The following is a 21,993-nucleotide window of genomic DNA, read 5'->3' as shown; positions in this document are numbered from 1 at the left end:
AATAACAGGGGTTGAATTCATAAACTTGAGGACTATTTCGAGGACTTCTAAATATGAGCATAAACACCGCTGGACTCGTATTGGGAAACGATTTCAATGCGGTGAAGTAAAAACATAATACCATATAAAAATAAATATTAGACATTGCTAAAGCTGCGAGAGCGATAAAAGAAAGTAATAGCACAAAAAGGCAATTTCTGAGGAAATTTTTGATTTACACGAAGAGCGTGAAAATATGTTCAACAAGAAATCGTTCCAAGAGAGTCAAGCATACGTTCGGTTGGAGGTAAATTCTAGTCGTTGCTCATAACCCCAGTTGACGCAGAAAATCTGCCTCGTGCAGATAATTTTTACCAGTCGGACCACGGGATTTCAGCGCGAACTTCCATAAACCGTTTAGCTCATCAGTATAGTGGCAATGTCCGTGCGGTGCCGTGTAGCCAACTCTCAGAGCGGTCACGTAACAGTTGAGTGGTGCTATGTGGGAAAAGCAACCTGCGAGATCAAACAGACAAACGAACGTGAAGAAGCTTGTGATGTACGCAGTGGCGTAGTTAGGTCATCTGGCACCCGGGGCCCATAGGTCTTCTGTCACCCCCCTCCTCCCTGGGTGTAGCCGGCGGAAAGAGGGGTGTCTTCAGGCTTATATGACCCCCCCCCCCTCTCCCAACGTTGCTACGTCACTCGATGTACATGTTGTGCGCTTGCGCCTACTCTTGTTACATTGAAGAATTAAGGATCCTTAGAAGATGTAGCTTCATGCCAGGGCACTACGATGCACAGGGCTCTCCGAGACACGAAGTTTCAGACGCATGTCGGGGTGTGTGTTATTAAGGAAAGAGACTTTGTTTTGCCCTAGCTGTAAATTCAGAGCCATTTCATTGTTGCGTAGGCCAACGATAGAGTTCTTTTACGGTGTGCCTCACTTTTAGAGTGTAAACTACAAAAGTTACGCAGAATTTCTTTTTTTCATAGAACTCTACCGGAGGAGGAGGCGCGCTTTATTTAGCAGCATTTTATTTTCGAAACGCATTGAGTAACCACATTTTCATTGCCGTAAACATTTCCGCACGAGAAAATTTTGCATGTATCAGGTGCGCCCTCCTACTCTATTGTAGTAGTTGAGGCTTGCGTTTAATTCGCAAATATATATATATATATATATTCAACGGATTTCATCGGGTTTTTAATGGTCTAATATAATAACATTTGCAAAAAACAGACAAACAAACGAAGAAAAGCAACGGCAACGTTGGTAGGTACTCGCGCATAGAATCATTTCCAGCGTCATCTATCCTACGAAAGTATATAGCTGCATGTCTGAGCCGTCTTCTAGCCGTAGATAACCCGACACAATGGGCGCGGCCATGAGAGTCTTGTCATCATCACCATCAGCAGCAGCATTATTATTATCATCATTGTAGTCGTCTCATTGCGCTCATTACTGCGATGTGTGGAGTGCAATGAATTAGAGTAGCACAAGTTCCATAAGCTGCGGGGTCGCTGTGACGCTTGAGGACTAAGTCGTCTGAAAGTCGGCTCAGTTTTGGGGAAGAATTCGCTTCTAATCAACGTTTCTTAAATCATGTGAAAATTGATGAAATGGCATTTCACCCGTAAAAGCAGGACCTTCATTATTCACTTCAAGATCCAAAGAAAACCGTCGCTCTGCATCTTGGCTTACCAGCAGTGAATTCCTGGACCTTGTATTCCATCCCCGTTGTTGCTACAGGAGTGCAGTCTTGTTAGGCTAGCGAACTTCATATGAATATGTCAAGTTTGGTTGTTTACTATATAGAGATCTTTCACTGCATCAAAATATCCATAGAAAACCAACAAATTGCAGAGGTAGCAGGGCCTTTGTTCGTTGCAGGGCGACTTCCTGAATGTTTAAGAAAGTTCCAAGCAGTGGGAAAAGACGCAGACAAAAGGCAGAGAAGACAGACCGAATAAACGCTGCGCTATCAGCTGAAGTTTACTGAAACAACAAGTAATAAATATGTAAGAATGGGGGGAGGCATTCAAAGCACAGTGTGCACTGCGCCAACTCCGTGGAAAACTGAGAGGTTGAAAATTAAAGCCTCGTATGGCCATTTGTCGCCCCAATGGAAAAAAATATGGACGCTCCCCCATCTTCTCTGATACTGCCATTTTGTTTTATTATTTCAATAAAAAGACTATGGAAGCCATGGAAGCTTGTCATATTGCCACTCATGATGACATGTGTATCCGTCAAGCGTCGGTTATGCTGGGCGCAAAGAAATTAAGTTTATCATGCATGCTGGGTGGTATTTATGTCTAGTACCATGTTTTTTATTGCCGTGCTTACTTAATTATGAATATCCTAATTTTCCACGCAGTTTGCACAGTGCACACTATACTTTCAACCACTCTCTCATTTTCTTGTATATTTATTACGTGTTGCTTTAGTAACCTTCAATTGATACTGCACCACTTGACCGGTCTGTTGTTGTTTCGCGCTGCTTCAAACATTCTTAAAGATGAAAGCATACCAACTCACCCAGCTTTCGGTACTACCTGAACGTATTTCCCTAGGTAACCTTACACTGTCTACTGACAAAGGGTGCTGAGAATGAAAAAAAAATTGATATTTACAAAATACAATCTAATATGCATATGGGATGGTTAAAACGAGCGTGGCTCTCATAAGAACTACGAGAAAATTTTAGGCAATTTGTTTTCTGAAGCAAACCATGATGTCTGCAGAAGCTGAGAGGCTGGTAAGCGCTATACAGGAACAGTGAAAGTATAGTCACGAAAGGGCGTGCAAGCATCACGTGGTCCCCGATTGCCCCCGTCTGCGCAACAAGCGCACTTGCTCGCTTCGTAGGCTCTAGGTGACTGTCACCTGACGCTCTCTTTGGCGATGCAACCTAGCGTAGTGCGCTGAGCTCTTTGCCATCGATGGATAGTTTTCTGACAGCAAATCCAATGCCGGGTTCCTGTGAAACACCGCTAATTAAAGCTCAGCCAGGAAACTCTCACGTGCTTGGAGCATTCCTTGCAGTCTACGAAGCGTTTCCTCCAGATGGAGCCCATGCCTGTAAATCCCTTTCCACTGAGAGTTGGCAGAGGTTCATCAACGCATTACGCGTTTGGAGGCTTGTGAGCATCATTGTACTACGTATGTCCCAGTGGCTCGCCACCTAAATAACGTTCGTCTAGAGACAGTTAACTAGTATAAGTATCTGGGTGTCCACATAACTACAAATCGGTCAAGGTCAAGTCACACTGAGTACTTCATTAACAGCGCAGACCTTATGGTAGGCTGTCTGTGCCGTAACGTTTCTAGCACGCCATCTTATCTAAAATACCTATAGTATAAAACTTGAATATGGCCTAAACTAGAATGCACTACATCTGTGGGGTATCCCGGACAAGATAATCTAATTAATTCCTTAGAAATGATCCTAAATAACTCTGTTCGTTTTACTTTCTATAAGTATAGCAGAACTGTGAGCATTACATCAATGAAATCTCCTCTTGGTATTGCTTTGTTGTCTTTCCGCCCAAGATTGCACGGTTAGGACTTTTTCGTAGAGTTTATGATCATCCTGCATAAGGAGGAGGAGGAATAAACTTTAAAAAATAATTAAATTAAATTATGGGGTTTTACGTGCCAAAACTCCGATCTGATTATGAGGCACGCCGTATAGTGGGGTTCACCGAAATAATTTTGACCACCTGGGGTTCTTTATGGTGCACCTAAATCTAAGTACACGGGTGTTTTTGCACTTGCCCCCATCGAAATGCCGCCGCCGTGGCCGAGATTTGATACCGCGACTTTGTGCCTAGCAGCACAACACCAAAACCACGGCGGGTTATTCTACATTGCATGTGCAGTTCTTTACAAGACCAGAATGTGTATCCCATCGTGTTGATCACTTTCAGAGAGTTAGGACTGATATATAGTATATCACACAAGGCATTTACAACGCTCTCTTTTTTTCTTTTTTCTTTTCTTTTTTTTTTTGCCTCGCATGGGTATAGGCTGGAGCCACCTTGCCGCTGATATTGGAGATAAAATGCTGACGTTCTTATGCGCGAAATTTCAGCTAACAATGTATAACCAGGAAGTTCATGAAGTTTCCTATTTGTTTTGTATGACGCAACATCTAATATTGTATAGCAAGAAACATTCGTATGTTGCATTATTATTTTTTATCACTGGCTTTGTTGTTTGTTATGTGCCATATTTTGTACCACTTCCCTCTATAATGCCTCTGGCCTTGACGGCTTGACAAAGAAATAATGAGCGTATCAATCGTCTCAAGGAGAGAGCGCGTGCTGGTGCCTGTATAAACGCCCATTCAAGACACTGGCATGGCGCGCCACTTATGTGTTATCATTTATATAGCGACGGGTCTGCGTTGTTAGCACCTCGATATTGAAAACCATTCTGTGGAAGACGGTCGAAGTAACGCCCGAATATTGCTTCCGAGGTTAGGCGAAGAGAAGCGAAAGTCTGCAACGCCATCCACTGCCGACAAGGGGTAACAAACGGGGCAGAAATTTCAACGCGTTTTGCCCCAAGCGGTGAGGCTGCGCGCCAACATGCGCCCTAGGGCTATGACGATGCTTCTTGTTTCCTCACAATGCCGAAAGCCTGTGGGAGACCTAGCCGTAAACCGCAGCTTCTGCAGTAAAGGTTCTTAAAATTGACCAGTGGAATTCGCTGTTATAAAACACGCAACATCTCGCCACCAGTAATTTCTCCCCTTTGTGGGTGTCGCCGTACACTCTAAGAACAGTTGCACCCTTTGGGGTGTATATTTGCCACACAACGATAATCGTCATCCGTTTTTTCAGCATTTCCTTTCTTTACCACGGCGAGCCCGGTACTTTCCAGTCACGTACGGCATGCGCGTTATCAGCATGACAAAGCATTCCGGACAGGAAAGTAACGAGCGCAGCGTTTTCAAGAAAGGAAATGTGGGCAAGACAGATGACGATTGTCGTTGTGTCTAAAATATACACTCCAAAGGGTGTAGACTTTTGTTACACTCTTAAAACGGTTGCACCCTTCGGGGTGTATATTTGTCCCACAACGATAATCGTCATCTGCCTTGCTTGCGTTTCCCTTCTTGAAAACTCGGGGCTCACTACTTTCCTGTCGAGAATCCTGCGTCACACTGATAACGCGCATGCCGTACGTGACTGGAAAGTACCGGGCTCGCAGCGTTAAAGAAAGGAAACGCGGGCGAGGCAGATGACGGTTATCGTTCTGGGACAAGATAATCCCCAAACGGTGCAAATTTTTCTAAGAGTGTAGACTGTAGCACCGCTTAAATAATAAGAACGCACGATGCGCCCACTACCCCCGGTCGACGGCATAGTAGGCCCACGTACTATATGATACCGCTTTCGTGCCTATCCTCCACGGTCGACAAGCTCGATCATGTGACCGAGCCCACTCGACCCGAATGTCATTCACGCTGGCGTTTGCCGTTCTCAAGAAGGGGAAGACGAGAGAGAGAGCGGCAGCTGTTCCGGTTAACTAACCGCTTTCCCCGGCTGAGTGCGCCCCGAGCTGCGACTGCGGCGTCCTATTTGATTACGCCTCCCTCATTGAGCAACCCATTCCCGCAGACGCCGAGAGGATTGACTTGAGATGTGCTCGTTTTGCTGCCCCTCACCCCCTCCCCATTATTCCGTCTTCTATGCTTTTCTCTTCCACGCCTTTTTTCATTTTACGTACGTGTTGATTGCGCAGCCCGGCAGCGACGCGAATATATCGCCTAGCCTCGCACCGTATGGTCGCGATAGCGGGGACACGCAGCGCTCTCGCCTGATCGCGAGCCGGATAACGCGCGGCCCGAGATCGGGGTCTTCGTGATGCAGGAGGGCCGGCGTGCGTATTCGCGCTTGTGGTGTACGCACTGAGCGACGAGCGTACGCGTGCGCGTCGGTGCTTGGCTTACGTGTCGCGGGTTTCGAAAGTGCCGCTCGTCTTCGGTGCTGACGGCCGCCCCGACGCGCGGTGGAGGTCGCTGGCCTTCTTTCCGTGCGGCTTGCGGCTGTCGCTGACTAGCTACGTGACTAATGCTTGTTGATGGCGCTGTGTGGAATATGCGTTTCTCCCTGTTTTTAGTGATGATGACAGGGTTTGCTTAGCTTCAGAAAGATTCCAGAGCTGTGCGAGCTGGTACGTTTCCAGAACACAGCGCACAGGAGGCGAAAGACGGTGTTGCGTCTTCCACTTTTTTGGGCATTCCTATACTGGGTTTGCTCTTCTTGTTCACGGCGAAGGATGGACAGTGTTTGATTGTGAAATGATGCTTAGTGTGGAGTACATTGCGAGTGATTAGTCTTACAAAAACCCAGGAGGGAGTCAAGAAATTAGGTCTGCATTTTTTAAGCGGGAACCAAGCGGCATATCGAGTGACGGTTAACTGATACCATGTATTGTATACTCGAGGCTTGAATAATATCTCAACGCTGATATTTAATTAAGATAAACTGCGTGTTTTAACATGTCTAAACCGCACAGTGGCTTATGAGGCACGCCATATAATGAGCGGCTTTGGATTAGGCCGGTTAAGTTGCACCTAAAGTGGTACGCGAGCGTTTTTACATTTTGCTTCCAATCGGAACGCAGCCGCCGCAGCAGGGAAGCGTTGATTTATAGGAACATCTGGTATTCACTCTGGAATACCACATGTTGTTTTAGCCATGACGTGATGTATAAAGATGTGAAAAACTACCTATTGGTTGATGCAGCTTGCCGTCTCACAGCAACGCGTGGGCTTTCAGATACACCGTAGTAAAGGGTTCATTGACCGCATGGAGCTCATTAACCTGCACCTATGAAGCGCGTTGTGCCAATATTTTGCATTGTGCCTCCCTCACAATGGAGGCAGAACGCACTGTGGTGATGCGCTATGACGATGTGCTTTGGCGTTGCAGACTCTGAAACGCGCTAAAACGAACCGGTTAGCCAACTGATAAAGTTCAACGAATTTGGACCTCTTGGTCTCTTCGACTTTCGATTTTGTTTTACATAGAAATTAACAGAGGAGTCATTGCCGTTTGCTGGCCACGGCTACTGCTTTTCACTTTGTTAATAATATAGAATAAAAAATTATAGGATAAAGCCCCCGGCATAAGGCGATAACTAAATAAAACAGAAGAATGTGTAACACCACTAGGAGTAAAGGTCTCTTTTTAAACGTTATCGGTGTTAGAAAGTGCGTCAATGCCTGTGGTTCACAGGTTTCACATGCAAGGATACACACACCCGATGCAGCAGAGTCAATATTCTTCGCAAATCCCCGGGTCTTCAAAAAAGCGTTGATGTGATTTTATTTCTTTTCGATGCAGAACTTCTGATGACCATGGGCCTAACACCTTGGCAAATACAAAATGCCAATGTGTGTCAATTAAACGGAGATCCTATTCAAGGCGCTCTCTATGTGTAATGTGCTTTGTACCGTCAAGTATAGTATAGGTGGTGTACGCCCTCGTCGCCATGGTCGCATGAACATGTCGGAGAGGACCTTCGGTTAATTCGAAATAGGAAGCGCTTGGCGTAAGCAGTTCCGAGGCAGAGGCGATGTAAGAGGGCGTCGGTGCACCGTGAGCCATAGCTGAGGCTTTAACTGGTCCTCAAGATTTGGATAAACTGTATGTAAGATTAATTCCTTTGTGATCTCTGCAAACCAGTTTGACACGCACAGTTCTCTCTTGAGGCCTCATGCGGTTCTCCGTGTGATGGATTGGGACATGAGAATGAGGCGGGTTTCCGAATCGTCAACAGCCGCTTCTGCCAATTCAGCCACCATTCCGTTTCCTTCGCTCCCCTGATTCCGCAGTGACTTGGAACCCTCTGGAATACCACATGTTGTTTCAGCCCTGAAGCTTGGGTAGGTTTTTTTAGAAGAGCGTAGGTGTCCCTACTGCTGTCGTTGTTTGCAAACTGAACCCGCCCGTAGCACCGTCATACTCTCGGAACCGAAGCAACCGATTCAAACTAGCTGGTGGCATGCCTCCAAGCAAGTTCTGTCGTCAGTTGTTGGCATCACCTAACTATATCACCGAAAATTGGAATAACATCGCATTCAAGGGATGCTTGCGTGCATTGGTGTTACTGGCAACGAAAGCGCAGATGTTCAGGCCGAATGAAGTGCTTTGAAGACAGCCACTCGCGAAAGCTTCGGTGAATTCTACTACAAGAGACTGGATTGCTCGACTCGTGGTGTGGCAGGTGTTTTTGGCGCAAAAAAAGACGCTCAAGCGGCCAAGTCTGCCAGGCTAACCTCGCCTGTAGCAACACTGCCACAAGCACCGCCTCCACCAAATGTCGATGATAATCGCAAGAAAGTCAATAAAAGATGTGGGAAAGTGCTCTGCTTATATGTCACTGGCGCCCCGCGCACGGTCAATGGCCCAAACACGGAACACGATTTTTTTACACTTGAAAACGAAACATTTTAGACAGGTGGCGATAAAGTTAAAAAATAATGTGTACTAACACCTCCAGCGCCCATTGGCTAAGCGTCTGAATTAGGAGCTCTAACTACTGGGATATATTTGAGGAAACTGATGTTCTTGAAGGTAACTGCGAGCATACTGAGAAAATTGTAAGAGAAAATTGAGCGTGTTGCCGACAACACAAGCAACCTCGTAGCCAAAGGCCTGAGCTCAAAAATTATGCAAGCTCATAATTTTTTTTCTCATGAGTTAACATGAGTTACCCTTCTAAACTGGATCTTTCTCTCTCTCTCTCTCTCTCTCTCTGTCTTTATTGCTAAGCATTTATGTTGCCACCTCTGCGCAGCCATATAATAATACTTATAAACAGGTCGCCCAACGGACAAGTAGCATAAATGTTATGGGCTGTTACTCGATCCTGTGAAATAAAGCAGTTTGACCTCGTGTTGGCCTTTAGGTTTGAAGGTTCGAACACTGAAGGACGACTTCAGGAAAGCAAATCCAATGTTTGTTTCATTGACCTTGGTGATCCCTGAAACCTATTCCACTGTTTTGTGAGTTGGTTTCCGCTGAATTAGTGGCAATCATACAACGTTAGCGAGTGACATATTCCGATTTGTTTCCGCATTTTTCCACGTTGCAGCCGAAAATTATGCTTAATCTCTTTCCTCAACACAGAATGATGCATTGTTCACTTCTTTCTTTCTTTTTCTTTCTTTTCTTTCTTTCTTTCTTTCATTTTCTTTCGCATGCTGACATCCAAGGCACAGGCAGTGCTGTTCTTTTTTTTTTTCCTTAGGCGGCTGCATGTGCAACTTACGCACGTCACTGCAGCACTGCTCACAGTTTTACGGTCTGAGTACCTAGGTAGAGCCATTTGCCGTCCAATACTTTAAACCCATACATTGGCTGGCCTTCTTGTCAGCCCGTCGGCGCGGAAAGAAGCCAAGCCTCGCAAAGTCTTTGTCGAGATATAGTGTCGAGGGCAGGTTATCAGCTGCGCAAGCAGTCTCGGCGGCGTGTTTGCACCTCGGCCATTTGTCCTTGGTTTCAGTGTTTGCCAGCGTCGAGCCCCGGGTGTGCAGTCGTATTTCGTAATCGCCCAACAAGCGGCTTTTGAGAGGTGCTGCTTACGCACGTAAAGGTGCCGAGAGCGTTGCATAAGCACAGATCCGCCGATGCTGTACCTCCTGGGGCATAAATGCCATAACTTCGAAGCCATCAGCTTCAAAAAAAAAAAAAAAAAAAAAGACACCGTGATTGCGCAGTCATCAATGGCTTTGTGTATACTGTCACGAAACTGTTCGTGGGCATGTCGAATAGGAGCGTGACATAGTGCTTTTCAGAGTTTTTGTTAGATTTTTTTAGGCCCCGACGTATACGCTGCGAGCAAGGTTTGACTCATATAAAGGTTGTGGTGACCTGTCGTCAGAAAGATACCACGTGAAAGCGCGAAGTGTGCAGCCAAAGTGTAAAGCCAAGAGCCTGTGCAAGGGAAGGCGTAATGTCACCGGGCCTGGTTTGTCACGTTAACAAATTTATCAACTGAGGCAACGTATGTTTGCAACCGAAGTGTATCGAAGCCTCTTGGTGAATTCATACTCGCAATCCTATTGCCTGTGCAAGGCTGACGACACAGACGGCGAGAAAAGCAAATAGAACTGTGGAGGCGCCTGCCTCCGGTCGCATTATTATTTTTTTTTCTGTCTGTACGCACGTGTTCCAACATGCGCTGCCAATATGCACGCAAGCTAGCGCCACCAGCAAGGCCGCCGTTGCGCTTTAATGGATAAATTTAGACCTTGTGCAACTTCGCGTGCCAGCAGCGAGCGATTCGCAAGCGTGACAAAGGTGTACCTCTGTAGTAGGCGGCATAAAAGCGGCAGGAGGACTTGAGCTTTCCAATACGACCCTGGTGCAGATGAGGTGAGGTGGTATCCCGTGGTGGGAAACCGTGTCTCTTGATTGTTTTTCCCTTGATATGCTACCACGATGCAGTGCAAAAGCACTCAGCTGATGTATTTGGTCTGCGGCCAATATATTCTTTATGTAGCGTAAACGACGGGACATGACAGAAAACTACATAACGGCTCTGTATCGATTGCCCATTGAGTGGCGCGAAATATATAGGGTCAGAAAATACGAAAAATGAACTAGCCTACTGACAAGGACGAGATATGGACGAGATGAGTGAAAGGAAGTAGTATACGTCCGTCATTTAAGGAATATGCTGGCACAAAAATATTGCATCTCGTCTTTTCTCTTGTAATAAGTAGCCAAATGAACGAGTAAATAATCGCGGCACGGAACCTCGTTTCTTTCGGGTAATTATTTTGGACCATTGTTTATAGCGACCAGTCCAAGCTTCGATTTCTGAGAGCAGTGAGATGGGCGCTGCTTCATGATATGCCTCGTAAACACAGCCGTTTACGTGGATCGCACAAAACTGTGACGGGCTCGCGAGATGCCTGTTGCTATAGCAACAACGGCGACGACCGTCCATTGCGCGTCAAAATAACTATAGTTATTTTGACGCGCAATGGACGGTCGTCGCCGTTCTCGTCGTCATCTTCATTTCTTCGTCCAGCAACAGCAATTTTCTGCATACGAGAGTCGCTGGCGGTACAACATCACTTTCAGGCGTAGGCATCTGCAAACCAACCCTCTTTCCTACGTGGCAATACTGCCGGAGAGGATTATTTAATTTCCATAGCTGCCGACATGCGGCGACACATGCATGCGCTAGCATCGCGTTGACAGCATAACTTCACCATAGACGTTTGCAGTTCTGGAAACTCGAAACTCTGTATATTTTACGTCTGAGTAATGAACTCAAAATCGAAACTTCGCACTTCTGTGTTCTTAAAGATCAGGCTAGTTATTGCGCCAAGGTGATATTAAACCAACCGCGCCATAAAATGCGATCTGTCTGCAACATTTCAGTACGAACAGAGGGGAGGTAAGCGCAACATCATGTTTTCTCCGCTCTCAAGTGAAAAACGCACGAGCACGACACGGACGGCGTTCCTCCACGGGCGTCAACTGTGGAACACTGCAGCGTAGCCTGCGCAGCGGCACAGCGCCGGGAAAGAGCAATAGCGCAAGCAGCGCGGTCTCCTCGGCGCACGGTAGGCAAAAGATACAAGCAGTGCGTACCAACTATTTCTAGTGTCACGGGGTGCAAACCGCAGACGGTCTGACCTCTCTCTCTCTCTCTGATATATATGTATATATATATATATATATATATATATATATATATATATATATATATATATATATATATATATTACTATTACAATATTTGAAATAGCCTGGAATCGCGTCTGTGAGTTATATTTATGTTTACCAGACAGGGACCTATTTACTAGTCCCACATGGTGAACCATGGGGGCCAGAAAAATGGTCTGAATTTGCATTTAACTCTCGCAACTATATCAAATCTTAAGGTGATACAGGGACAAAAGGCAATGAGTGCCCCACAGCGGTCTTGCATCCCGCCCAGTAGCAACAGTACAGCGCACATAAAAAAATGCAGATTTGCTACAAAGAATTTCAATAATTCAACAAAACATTTGAGTAGTTCGACAAATAATTGGACTTGCTCTTAAGTCTACAGAATAAATGTATCGCTAGTTTAGGTAATAGTGTTGCCGTGGCTATACACAACGATGTAAAATCAACATAAGTTACTTGCAATATTCCCACAAAAAAACAAAAAAAAATTGAAGCGCTATCCCGGCCCTTTGACGGTGGATGTCCAGCGAATCTGTTGAGAGCCACCACTACAACTGCTGAGGGGGTGTGCAATGCGTTATTGCTTTATAATGCACCCCCCCCCCCCCCGTCCTAGCTCAATTTCCGCTAGATGTGATATGTGTTGAGCTTACAGTTCTTCCACGGCAATGGGATGAATTCTTTGTTCGCTAAACACATTAATAAAGCTCCGGATAGCTTACGAGCCTAATTTACTACAAATGCCCTAATTAGTCCTGCGTCTTTGAAGTTTACCTACACATTGCCCATAACGCGCCCCTCATTTTCGCCAAATATGAACAAACTGTCTTGTTTAGTTCACCAAGGACATCGCTGAAAATAGGACGGAACGTGTTATGATGCCTGAAGATAGGGAAAGAAAAACGACGGCTCATTAATTATTTGTAGTGCTTCGAACCGGACCAGGAACGTAACAATTTTGGCACACATTGCATTTACCATGTCCCCTTCCCTTTTCACAAAATATAAACCTGTTGTAAACTACAACTATCTCGAGACACTGCGAAGCCAAGCTGATAGCGGCCATATCACACGCTCTAACAGTTGAATAAGAATTTTTTTACAACGACTGTGTTTTATTCAACCGCATTTAACTTCGCATAGAGAGTTTCCACAGTCTGCCACCAATTTTCGCTAAATTTGGTCTTGGCCGCTTTCGGGATGAATTCTTCCCCGCTCGTTATAGACACGCTCAAAGTCTCTGCGGTGCTTGCATACGTAATTTGTTGCGAAAGCCCCAATTTCCCATCTATTTTGAACTTCACCTCCACATCACCCATTAACTTGTCCTTATAGTCACGAAACATAACAAAGCTCCCTCCTCTAGTTCAATCAGGACACCAGGCTGATCTAATATATCACGCATGAAAAAGTAAGAAGAAAAAAGATGAGGGTTCAATAATTATACGTAACGCTTCTAAATAAGCCAGAAAGTTTAAAATTACGTGACACATTGCAGTTACAATGCTGTCTACCCCATCAAAGTATAATATATCCGAAACGTGCAGAGTTCTCTTGGAACATCGCGATACTTCCGAAAACTTGCTTACAATTTTTTTAACGCTGTCTTTGATCAACACGTATTTACCATCGCACATAAACTTGGCGCATTCTTATCCTTATGTTCGCAAAATTTGGCCTCAGTTGTAATTATGCAAGCGCAGCCGTCTATGTCTTACACCGCTCATAAAACGGACTAATAACGCTATGGACCACTTGCATACATATTCTACTGGAAAACGCGCATTTAACCCACGCACTTGGAACATTGCCCACACCTTATCCTTGCCATGCCCCTAATTTTCCATAGATATCAACAAGATCTACTACGCATCTTGTATATCCTCTTCAGTCACGGCGTACACGTTTGTGAACGCGACTTATTTTTGCCATTACTGTGCAGTAGTTGCAACGAATAGACCATGAACATTAAGCTTTGAGTAAATTGGACATTCTGCTTCATTAAAGTACACCCATTTCACTTCTGAGTGAAATGTATCGCTTCACACGACCGCTTTCATGAAGGCATTACCGTCTTCGACGGAACGTTTGAAGTTAGGCGTTTCGGTAGTAGTCGCGAAAGATTATTTATTCCCTTGTTGTAATGCTTGTGCCCAATAATTCACCTGCGCATGTCATTCGAGCGGTCGATTCAATATATTTAATGAAGAAATGTGGCCTGACTTTCTGCACAATAAATTAACATTTAATTACTATATGTAATTATAAGCCGTCACTATAAAATGCACATACTCATTTTCCCACCTTGACTTGCTTTCTATATGGAGTCTCCGTCAGCTTGGGATAAAATTATGTAAATTTGACCCTGTTATCGACAGTCAATCATAATTCGTGACTGAAGGTATTTCACGAAAATACATGAAAGAACGAGGGTTTAGTAAATATCTGCAACACTTGCATTTAAAGCAGGAAAGTGAAAGTTTCGCAACGCATTGTGCTTAAAATTTTCCTATTTTCACGTAATTTCATGCCCGTATCTAGTGCGTTGTTTCAGGAGTCTAGGAAACATCTATATTAGATGTTTCCATCTATATCATCTATTAATACATCTATTAGATGTATTAGATTAGATCTATAGAGAGAGAGACCGAAGAAAAGGGAAAGGCAGGGAGGTTAACCAGATGGGAAGATCCGGTTTGCTACCCTACGCTGGGGAGAGAGGGGAGGAGGAAGTAAAGTGATGGCAAAGTAGAGATAAAGAAAGAAAGGAGCATACACATACAATTACAGTCGGTCACTGTCGCCGCATACCGCCACCGCACAGCACTGTAGCACTTGCGACACTATAAACATCTGTTCAGGCTACAGCCGCTTGTCCAATTCTGTTGCCCTTAAAAACTGCAACAGTGCACTCGTCGCCCTCCGCTGCGATGGCTTGTGATGTCGGCGTTCTAAAATAAGTTCCTCTGTTAGAGGTCTTTGGTCAAACCGCGCTATCGTGGTTGCGAGCGATCGTCTCTGTAAATTACTTTCAACAAAAGCTTTAATGAACGTACACAAAATAAACATATATCACTCGTTACTCGGAACATTCTTTCGCACGTCCAATAAATATAAACACCGTGCCCCGCATATCTTACCGCGGATACCGGAAGAAAACAACCAAATGCCGTGTATAATGCATAAAAATTGGGATAAAGCGACCAGTCAGTTACTGTTTTCCGAGCACATAAGCAACTTGCACAGTGCAAATGTTCAGTACACATCACCAAAAAGTGGCCCTCATTTTTTTTCAAAATACAAAATATGTGCCGTGTTTGCTCCTATCGGGAAACAATAGTGTAGCTCTTATTTAGAAACAGCCTGAAAATAAAATCGTCAGTCAGAAGTTACACATGTTTTTTTAGGAAACATTCAAGTCAGTGGTCTATTGGTATTGAATTCACTACGAGTTCGACCAAGGTCATTTTCACGAGAATATGTATGCGATAGGTCGTGATTACACGATGAAATTCTACAGTTATACATGTTAGAGATTTGATTCGATTTCTGATGGGGATAAGATACTGAGACTGCGACGCTGCGATGGACAGATATTAAATAGTTCCAGCATTTGATAATCCAACGATTTCAGGCTGTAAGGCACACCAGTCGTTGGGCGCGGCTGATTATAATACTTTATCCGGATCTCGCCCTCACCCGCAGGTTAAATGTAACAAGCTGATAGTGTTTTAGAATGCGGATATAGCGGTCCCAAAAAATGGGCATGATGCAAGTTGCGCAAGCTGACAGTTCTTTAGGGCGGGAACTGCCCAGCGCCAGGCATCCGCAACGCGAGCATGTATGCAAAGCTCACGCGTCGTCCGCTACAGGGTGTCCCGAGAAGGCACAAAAGGCAGTCGTCGTTCTCTAAGCAGGGAGATGCGTAGTAAAGAAAAGCATTACTTATGTGGTCACTCTACTACAAGAGTCTACTATAAGGTCACTCTACTATAAGTGCCAATACAATCTATGCTGCAACTGTACAGTGTTCTCTTTATGGCATTCCTGCTGTACAGCCTTGGTCTACCGCGGAGTGCGTCAACGACTGAAGTTATTGCAGTCGCACAAGAGTCCACTGTTAGAACGCACATTAGCATCGAAACAATGCGTAGGCACATCATACACTTAGCCCGGACGCCAGTCCGGGCTAAGTGAATGATGTGCCCACGCATTGTGCCCACGGATTGATGTGCCTACCACCTCGCAAGTCTCCCAATAGAAAGGCCCCGCAGGACATTCAGTGCGACTGTCTTCACGCACCGTGCATCTCTCAGGTAACGTTACGCACCTGCGGTAAGACCTTCCATACCTCCATGGTGTGTGCGCCGTACTCAAGTAAACCTTACAATCCCAGGACTTCACAAAAAGTATGACTTGCCGTCATCAGCACTCAAGCAACTAACTTTACTTCTCTTGTACGAGAAATACAGTGACTGCACACACGTCTATACTCATGGATCAACTATATCAACCAGTTCCGGTTGCGCTGTAGTTATACCAACAATGAGAATAACCGAGCGGTTCAACACTTCCCATGTCACTACGTCTACAGCTGCAGAGCTCGCGGCTCTCCGCGACGCGCTTCACGTGATAAATGCTGAAAGTCCTCGAAAATGGGCAGTCTTGTGCGATTCAAGGCTGGCCTTGCAATGTGTGTAGTCGTTTCTCCGACATGGAACTCACGATCAGCTCATGTGTGAAATCGTGGAACTTGTCCATAACTTAAGAGAAAAAGGCCATGATATCTCTTTTCAATGGATACAGGTCATTGCGGTATCACAGGAAATGATGACGCAGATAGGGTAGCTTGGACGTCAAACCAAGAATACCACTGCGTCCCTATTCCTTTCTAAAGGATCGACGCCGCAAGACAACTTGGCATTCTAGCACGCACGATCTCCTTAGCAGAGTGGAATAATGCACATACAAGGTGCACAGGACTGCGCAGACTAAACCCGTCACTGCAACTCAAACCTCCGGCCGGTCTGCACCGACGCGAAGCGTCTCTTCTGTGTCGGTTGTGACTTGGAGTTGCCTTCACGAATGCCTACTCAGTACTAATTGGAATGGCTGATAGTCTTGCATGTGATGTTTGCGGATGCGAGGAGAACATTGACCATTTATTGTGCCATTCTCCTCAATTTCAAGCACAAAAACAATCTTTGTCCAGCACATTGAGCAAATTAGATTATCGTCCTCTGAGTGAACAGACAGTACTAGAGCACCGTCCCCACCGATCATCGGCTCATAAGGCACTGAAGGCACTTTTGTGCTTTCTCAAAACGTCTGGTTTGCGCGAGCGGCTTTAACTCGAGTACTGTCCGTACTCGTATCTACGCCTTCTCTCTCCCTTCTCTCTCTTCCCCTTCTCCCTTCCCCCAGCGTAGGGTAGCCAACCAGACTCTTGACTGGTTAACATCCCTGCCTTCCTATATTCCTCTCTCTCTCTCTCTCTCTCTCTCGCTCTCTCTCGCTCTCTGTATCTCTATTATAAGAAAGAAATCCAGCTTCAGCTGTAGTTTTAATGGACTTTCCAGCGTGCAGCGCCGAAAGTGTCTGTGTCCGCGCTCAAAGGTGTTTGTGTGTGTCTGGGGGGGGGGGGGGGCAAATGACATACTTTGCCTCCCCCCTCTCAAAAGTGGAGGGGCAAGTGCCCCCCTTGCCCCCCGGTAGATACGTCTATGGATGCAAGAAAAACTCGTGACGTGACGTCGTTGTTTAGTCTCAAATGATTACAAGACGCACCACGCTCATGTCGACGACGCTGTCCGCACGTACATTAAAATTCAATTTAAACCTATATCAAGCTGGACATGCTATTCACAGTTTGTAAACGTTGTGTGCGCGCACACAAATTGATCTCACAAGTTCATTCGACTTCGAAATTTAGTGTGAGCGCTCCTTTGAGGTAACTTAAGGCCTTTTCCAATACTTAATTCAACTTTATTAAAAAAAAAAACATGTGTGGCGTGCATATTAAGTTGCACCACGCGGGATGCACAGAAAAACATGGAGGAAGGAAAATGTTTGGAGGGAGTATCGCACAACGCGATACTCGCACATCCAAGTGCGCGGTTGGTTGTAGTGTTCCCGCTCTGCAGGGAGACCAACGGCAGGGAAGCCGAACAAACGCGCACCGAATAAAAACTACTGGCATAGCCACTGGGAACCAAACGTCTCAACAAATCTCGGTTCTTGCTACGGGATTTCGACTCAAATGATCATGTCTTGCGCCACCACTACGCAAATGCACAGGCTTCACGAAGCGTTCGCTTGCCAAGGCTCGCTGCGTGACATAATGCTCTCTCCTAACTTGTTCCTTCCTCCATGCAGAAACAGGACGTATAAAAAAAGGCATTCAGTATTAATGACGGTCGTTAACTATGTGGTGTATCACGTTCCGCGCTTAATAAACAAACTTTTAATTTTGCGCAGCTAGCCATCTTCACGAGTGTGATACTCGCTCCCCAACCGTTCTTATTTTTTTCGTTCTTTGTTGGCTATACAGCAAAAATCGGCATCATTTAGGCACTTCTTTTTTTTTTGGGGGGGGGGGGGGAGGGGGGCGTTCCACTCAGATAAGAGTAATAAAGTTTTGAGATTTTGAACACATGTTTATGGTTTTTAAGTAAGAATCTTTACAATGTCGTAGCCGTATCATCATCATGGTACTTCTGGCCCTTGCACCGCTAAATATTACACATCATCATGATGATGGTGCTTAATGCTAAGAAACCTTGGCTTATAGCAGCACTCCTGGAAATAAGGACATTAAAGAGGTTAAGCCATGCGATACGGTTAAGCCATGTGTCGTTTCTTTTTCCCGTTCACCTGCCAGTGTGCCTAAATGGGGTTAAGCGGGAATCGAAAGGCTACTATTAAATTGCACGAGCGTTCGAGATTGACTTTGTGATTGATGAGCAAAATGCTTTTCTTCCCTGATACTCAAAAAGAGAGCGTAACCGTTGCGCAAACATGTGTATGAATAAGTGAATTTTATTAATCAACATTCACCATACACTCACAAGTATTAACAAACATAGACTGCATAGGTCATGCGTGACCAAAATAAAAATCATGCATACGAACATATTCGAGCCATAGGATTGAGGCGATGCTTACATATAGCTGTCAGTTGTGTAAGTTTTCAAGGCATTCACGTCGCTCTGAAGAAGACACGTTAAAATTTTTTCGTAGTATAGCTAAAGGTGGGGGGGTACAAGTTGCAGCTCTTCGCCCTTGCACAGGTGAAGTCCCGGGCAAGTTGTTAAACTTCAGTAACACTTCATTTGGGCCTAGTTAGTACATAATTCTGAACTTAACGTTACAGCACAAACACCTAAGACGAACCACAAAAAGAAAGACACGACACACACTGGCGCTGCTGTGTGTGTCGCGTCTTCTTTTTGTGGATCGTCTTAGGTGTTTGCGCTGTAACGTTAAGTTATTAAACATTCACCGAAGATAAGTAATAATGCCGCATGCAACAATGAATGTCTGCGATGACCATAACTTATACATTACACACACGCACAAACACAGACACTAAACATTGCACAACATAAAACATCACATGCCCTGCGGAGTCGCTCATATCAAGCTCGATCCTGCGTCGTCGACACTACAAGTGTCAGTAAATAATATTGCCCTAATATCACATTGTACAGCAACTATCTATAGAAGAAAAAAATGGTTTCAATAGTAGACGCCGAACGTGTGAAAAACAAAAATCCGCAAATATAACACTAGTAAAGATAATAGCTACTTTAAATGACAAGACCTGTGAGCGCGAAGACTAAAGCAGAGCTTCAGATGCAAAGCGAAGGCTTGCTAAGGTAGAATATTTCCAAGAAATAAACAAGTTGAAGGAATAAAATAATTAAAAAAGAGGTGTACGAGCTCCAGTTTAACGAAGCAGTAGTGTAGTAGAGGCTGGTGGCACTAGAAGCAGACAGCGGTTGGACGATCTAGCTAGCTGCTATAAAGCAACGGAAGTGACCAATCACTTGACGCAGATGCCTACTCGCATGGCCCTAACATAATCCCATCAAGGTAAACTTTGTGTAGCTGGTCACGTATACCATACACGTGCTCAAAGGATGATTTTTTTAGACAATTTGTTGGTTCAGCCTGTCTAGTTAAGGCGTCCTTATGAAGCTCTTCGTGCAACCACCTTGTTGTAGAGCCGTATATTCAGTGCGCATGCTTTTTAGGATACATCCTGCTCCATCTGATATCAGAGAGCCTTGGTATAAACCGCTACTTTTATGTCCGTCGTCGCTACGATATCCGCCACCAGCCACCTTTGCGCGTATTGTGCCAGGTCCAATTCAATGTAGCGTGGTACATTTTACCTTAGCAGACAAAGTTGCCTAATATATGCAAATGCTGCTGAGTTAATATGGACAATTAATCGATTAACGCAGCTTAGTTTTGCTGATCTTGCTCGTGAATTACCCGTTACTACCCGTTTCTCTCGTGGAGGTGTCAGGTGTTTGCCAAGAGTGGAAGCAGGTGAGGGTTGGTTGGGGGAGGGGGGAGATGACGTGAGTAAGGAGGGCCGTGGTAAAGCCGTTGAGATTACCAATGCAATGGGTGGCAAAATAAGGAAGTGTGAGGCGAAAATGCCGAATAAATGAGTGAGGACGCAGTATGCCCCCGAAGACATGCACTATTCAGGTATACGTAGTAATGCGCCGTCCCTGCTCCTAGCCTTTGCTAAATTCTCGCGGCTCAAGTAGATGCGAATGCCCTCAAGTAGTGCTGCTTCTTGTCACCGGTCCTCTCGATGCGTTTGTCAATCAAGTGCTTGGGCGTCGTCTTGAGGTCGTACGCTTGGCCGATCAGCGCCATCAGATCGATGAAGATAGTGGCAGGGTTCAGCAGTGGCCCGAACTCGCTGCTCTTGTAGTCCTGCGCCAAGAAAGCAAAATGTCATGAACGCGCTTCGTAACGTGTCTTCCCACTTGAATTTAACGCGCTCATCGCTTGTGGTACTAACCACGAAGTGAAAGAGACGTGCGTGACACTAGTCTGCTCTCTTTCCTTTCCTTTTTTTTTTAATTCTTTCTGTGAGTATCGCGGCTACGATTTTGAAGCAGTCCCAGCCTTTGAGTGGATAAAACTTCACTTCGTAAATAATAAAAAAACCACCTCGACAAACATAAATTTTGGTATGTTGCATCCCCACGAACCAATTGCAGAAATGAAATACTGCACATTCTCCTTGCGTGCCATTTAAACAAACATGCTCTCATTTAATAGCTTACGCTCTCTATCGTTTGTACAGCTTGCTCGTACATACTGCTGTACTACCTGCTGCAGACACCGCAATCCTTTTCCTGTAACGCGAAATTTACTCAGGAGGAAATGTAAAGGAACATTTACAAATATTAGATAATACATCCCACGTTTAGCTGGTAAGCGTTCTGTTTTCGTCTTTCTGCGCTTGTCGTGCTGAGTGCTCTTTAAATTGCGTTGATTCCTGCTAATGGAGGAAAAAGAAAGTCGAAAAACAAAGCCCGTATTCTGAAACGTTCGCCTTCCGCGCAACTATCGCCTTGGCCACGCCTTCGCCAACGGCGCCCACTGATTGGCGGTTTTAGCAAAACCGGAAAATAAATAGCGCCTACTAGTAGTTCCGGCCTACGTCATTTTAACGTCATGGTGTCGATGGGTGCTCTCGACATATATTGAATAAACGAACACGTGTTTTGGCGTTCGGTCGGTGGTAGAGTGCAGTAGAGATATGTGGTAGTTTATAGTCGACTTTTTGGTGGCGTCTTACACGCGGTGTTTTGCGGCGATATTTGTTGATTCATTTAGAATAAAATATTTCACACTTCCTTATTCAGTTTATTCTACCTAACGCGGCCGTAACCAACCGCAGTCAGTGTGCAGAACCCGTACTGCGGCCTCCGCATTCGAAAACAGCACACCCGAGCCGCTCTGCACTCGCACGGTGCGCTATCTCACGCGATGTGAAGCGTTCCACAGCGCGTGTTGGTAGTGCACGCTGACGCCACGGGTAAGCAGTCGCTTGATTTATTGAACGTGATTATCGCGGCGGCGAAGCTATCGCGGAAGGCGAACATTTCAGAATACGGCCATTGTCAAGAGGTAATGATTTGATAGCACACTAATATCATGACTTCCCTCAGTTTGATACGATATTGCAACTCTATTGCATGATTTAACCACCTCTTTAGGCTCATGCGTGACATTCGTCGCAACTGACAGCCAATACGATGTGTCTTTCGTCAT

The 21,993-nt window shown here is 45.2% G+C and overlaps 1 protein-coding gene across 1 annotated transcript in view; it reads right to left on the bottom strand.

Moving 5' to 3' along the window:
* Positions 1 to 18,704: 18,704 nt before the first annotated feature.
* The window catches only part of LOC142579340 (acyl-CoA Delta-9 desaturase-like), a 43,695-nt gene continuing 40,406 nt past the window's right edge, over positions 18,705 to 21,993 (bottom strand). Inside the window, exon 6 of the mRNA XM_075689424.1 lies at positions 18,705 to 20,643. Within this exon, the coding sequence (XP_075545539.1) occupies positions 20,464 to 20,643 (180 nt within the window). The 3' untranslated portion in view covers positions 18,705 to 20,463. The remainder of the gene's footprint in view (positions 20,644 to 21,993) is intronic.

The sequence above is a fragment of the Dermacentor variabilis genome, chromosome 1 (assembly GCF_050947875.1).
Source record: "Dermacentor variabilis isolate Ectoservices chromosome 1, ASM5094787v1, whole genome shotgun sequence".
Lineage (NCBI taxonomy): Eukaryota > Metazoa > Arthropoda > Arachnida > Ixodida > Ixodidae > Dermacentor > Dermacentor variabilis.
Note: the sequence above shows the minus strand (reverse complement) of the source record. Positions and strands in the feature narration are given on the sequence as shown.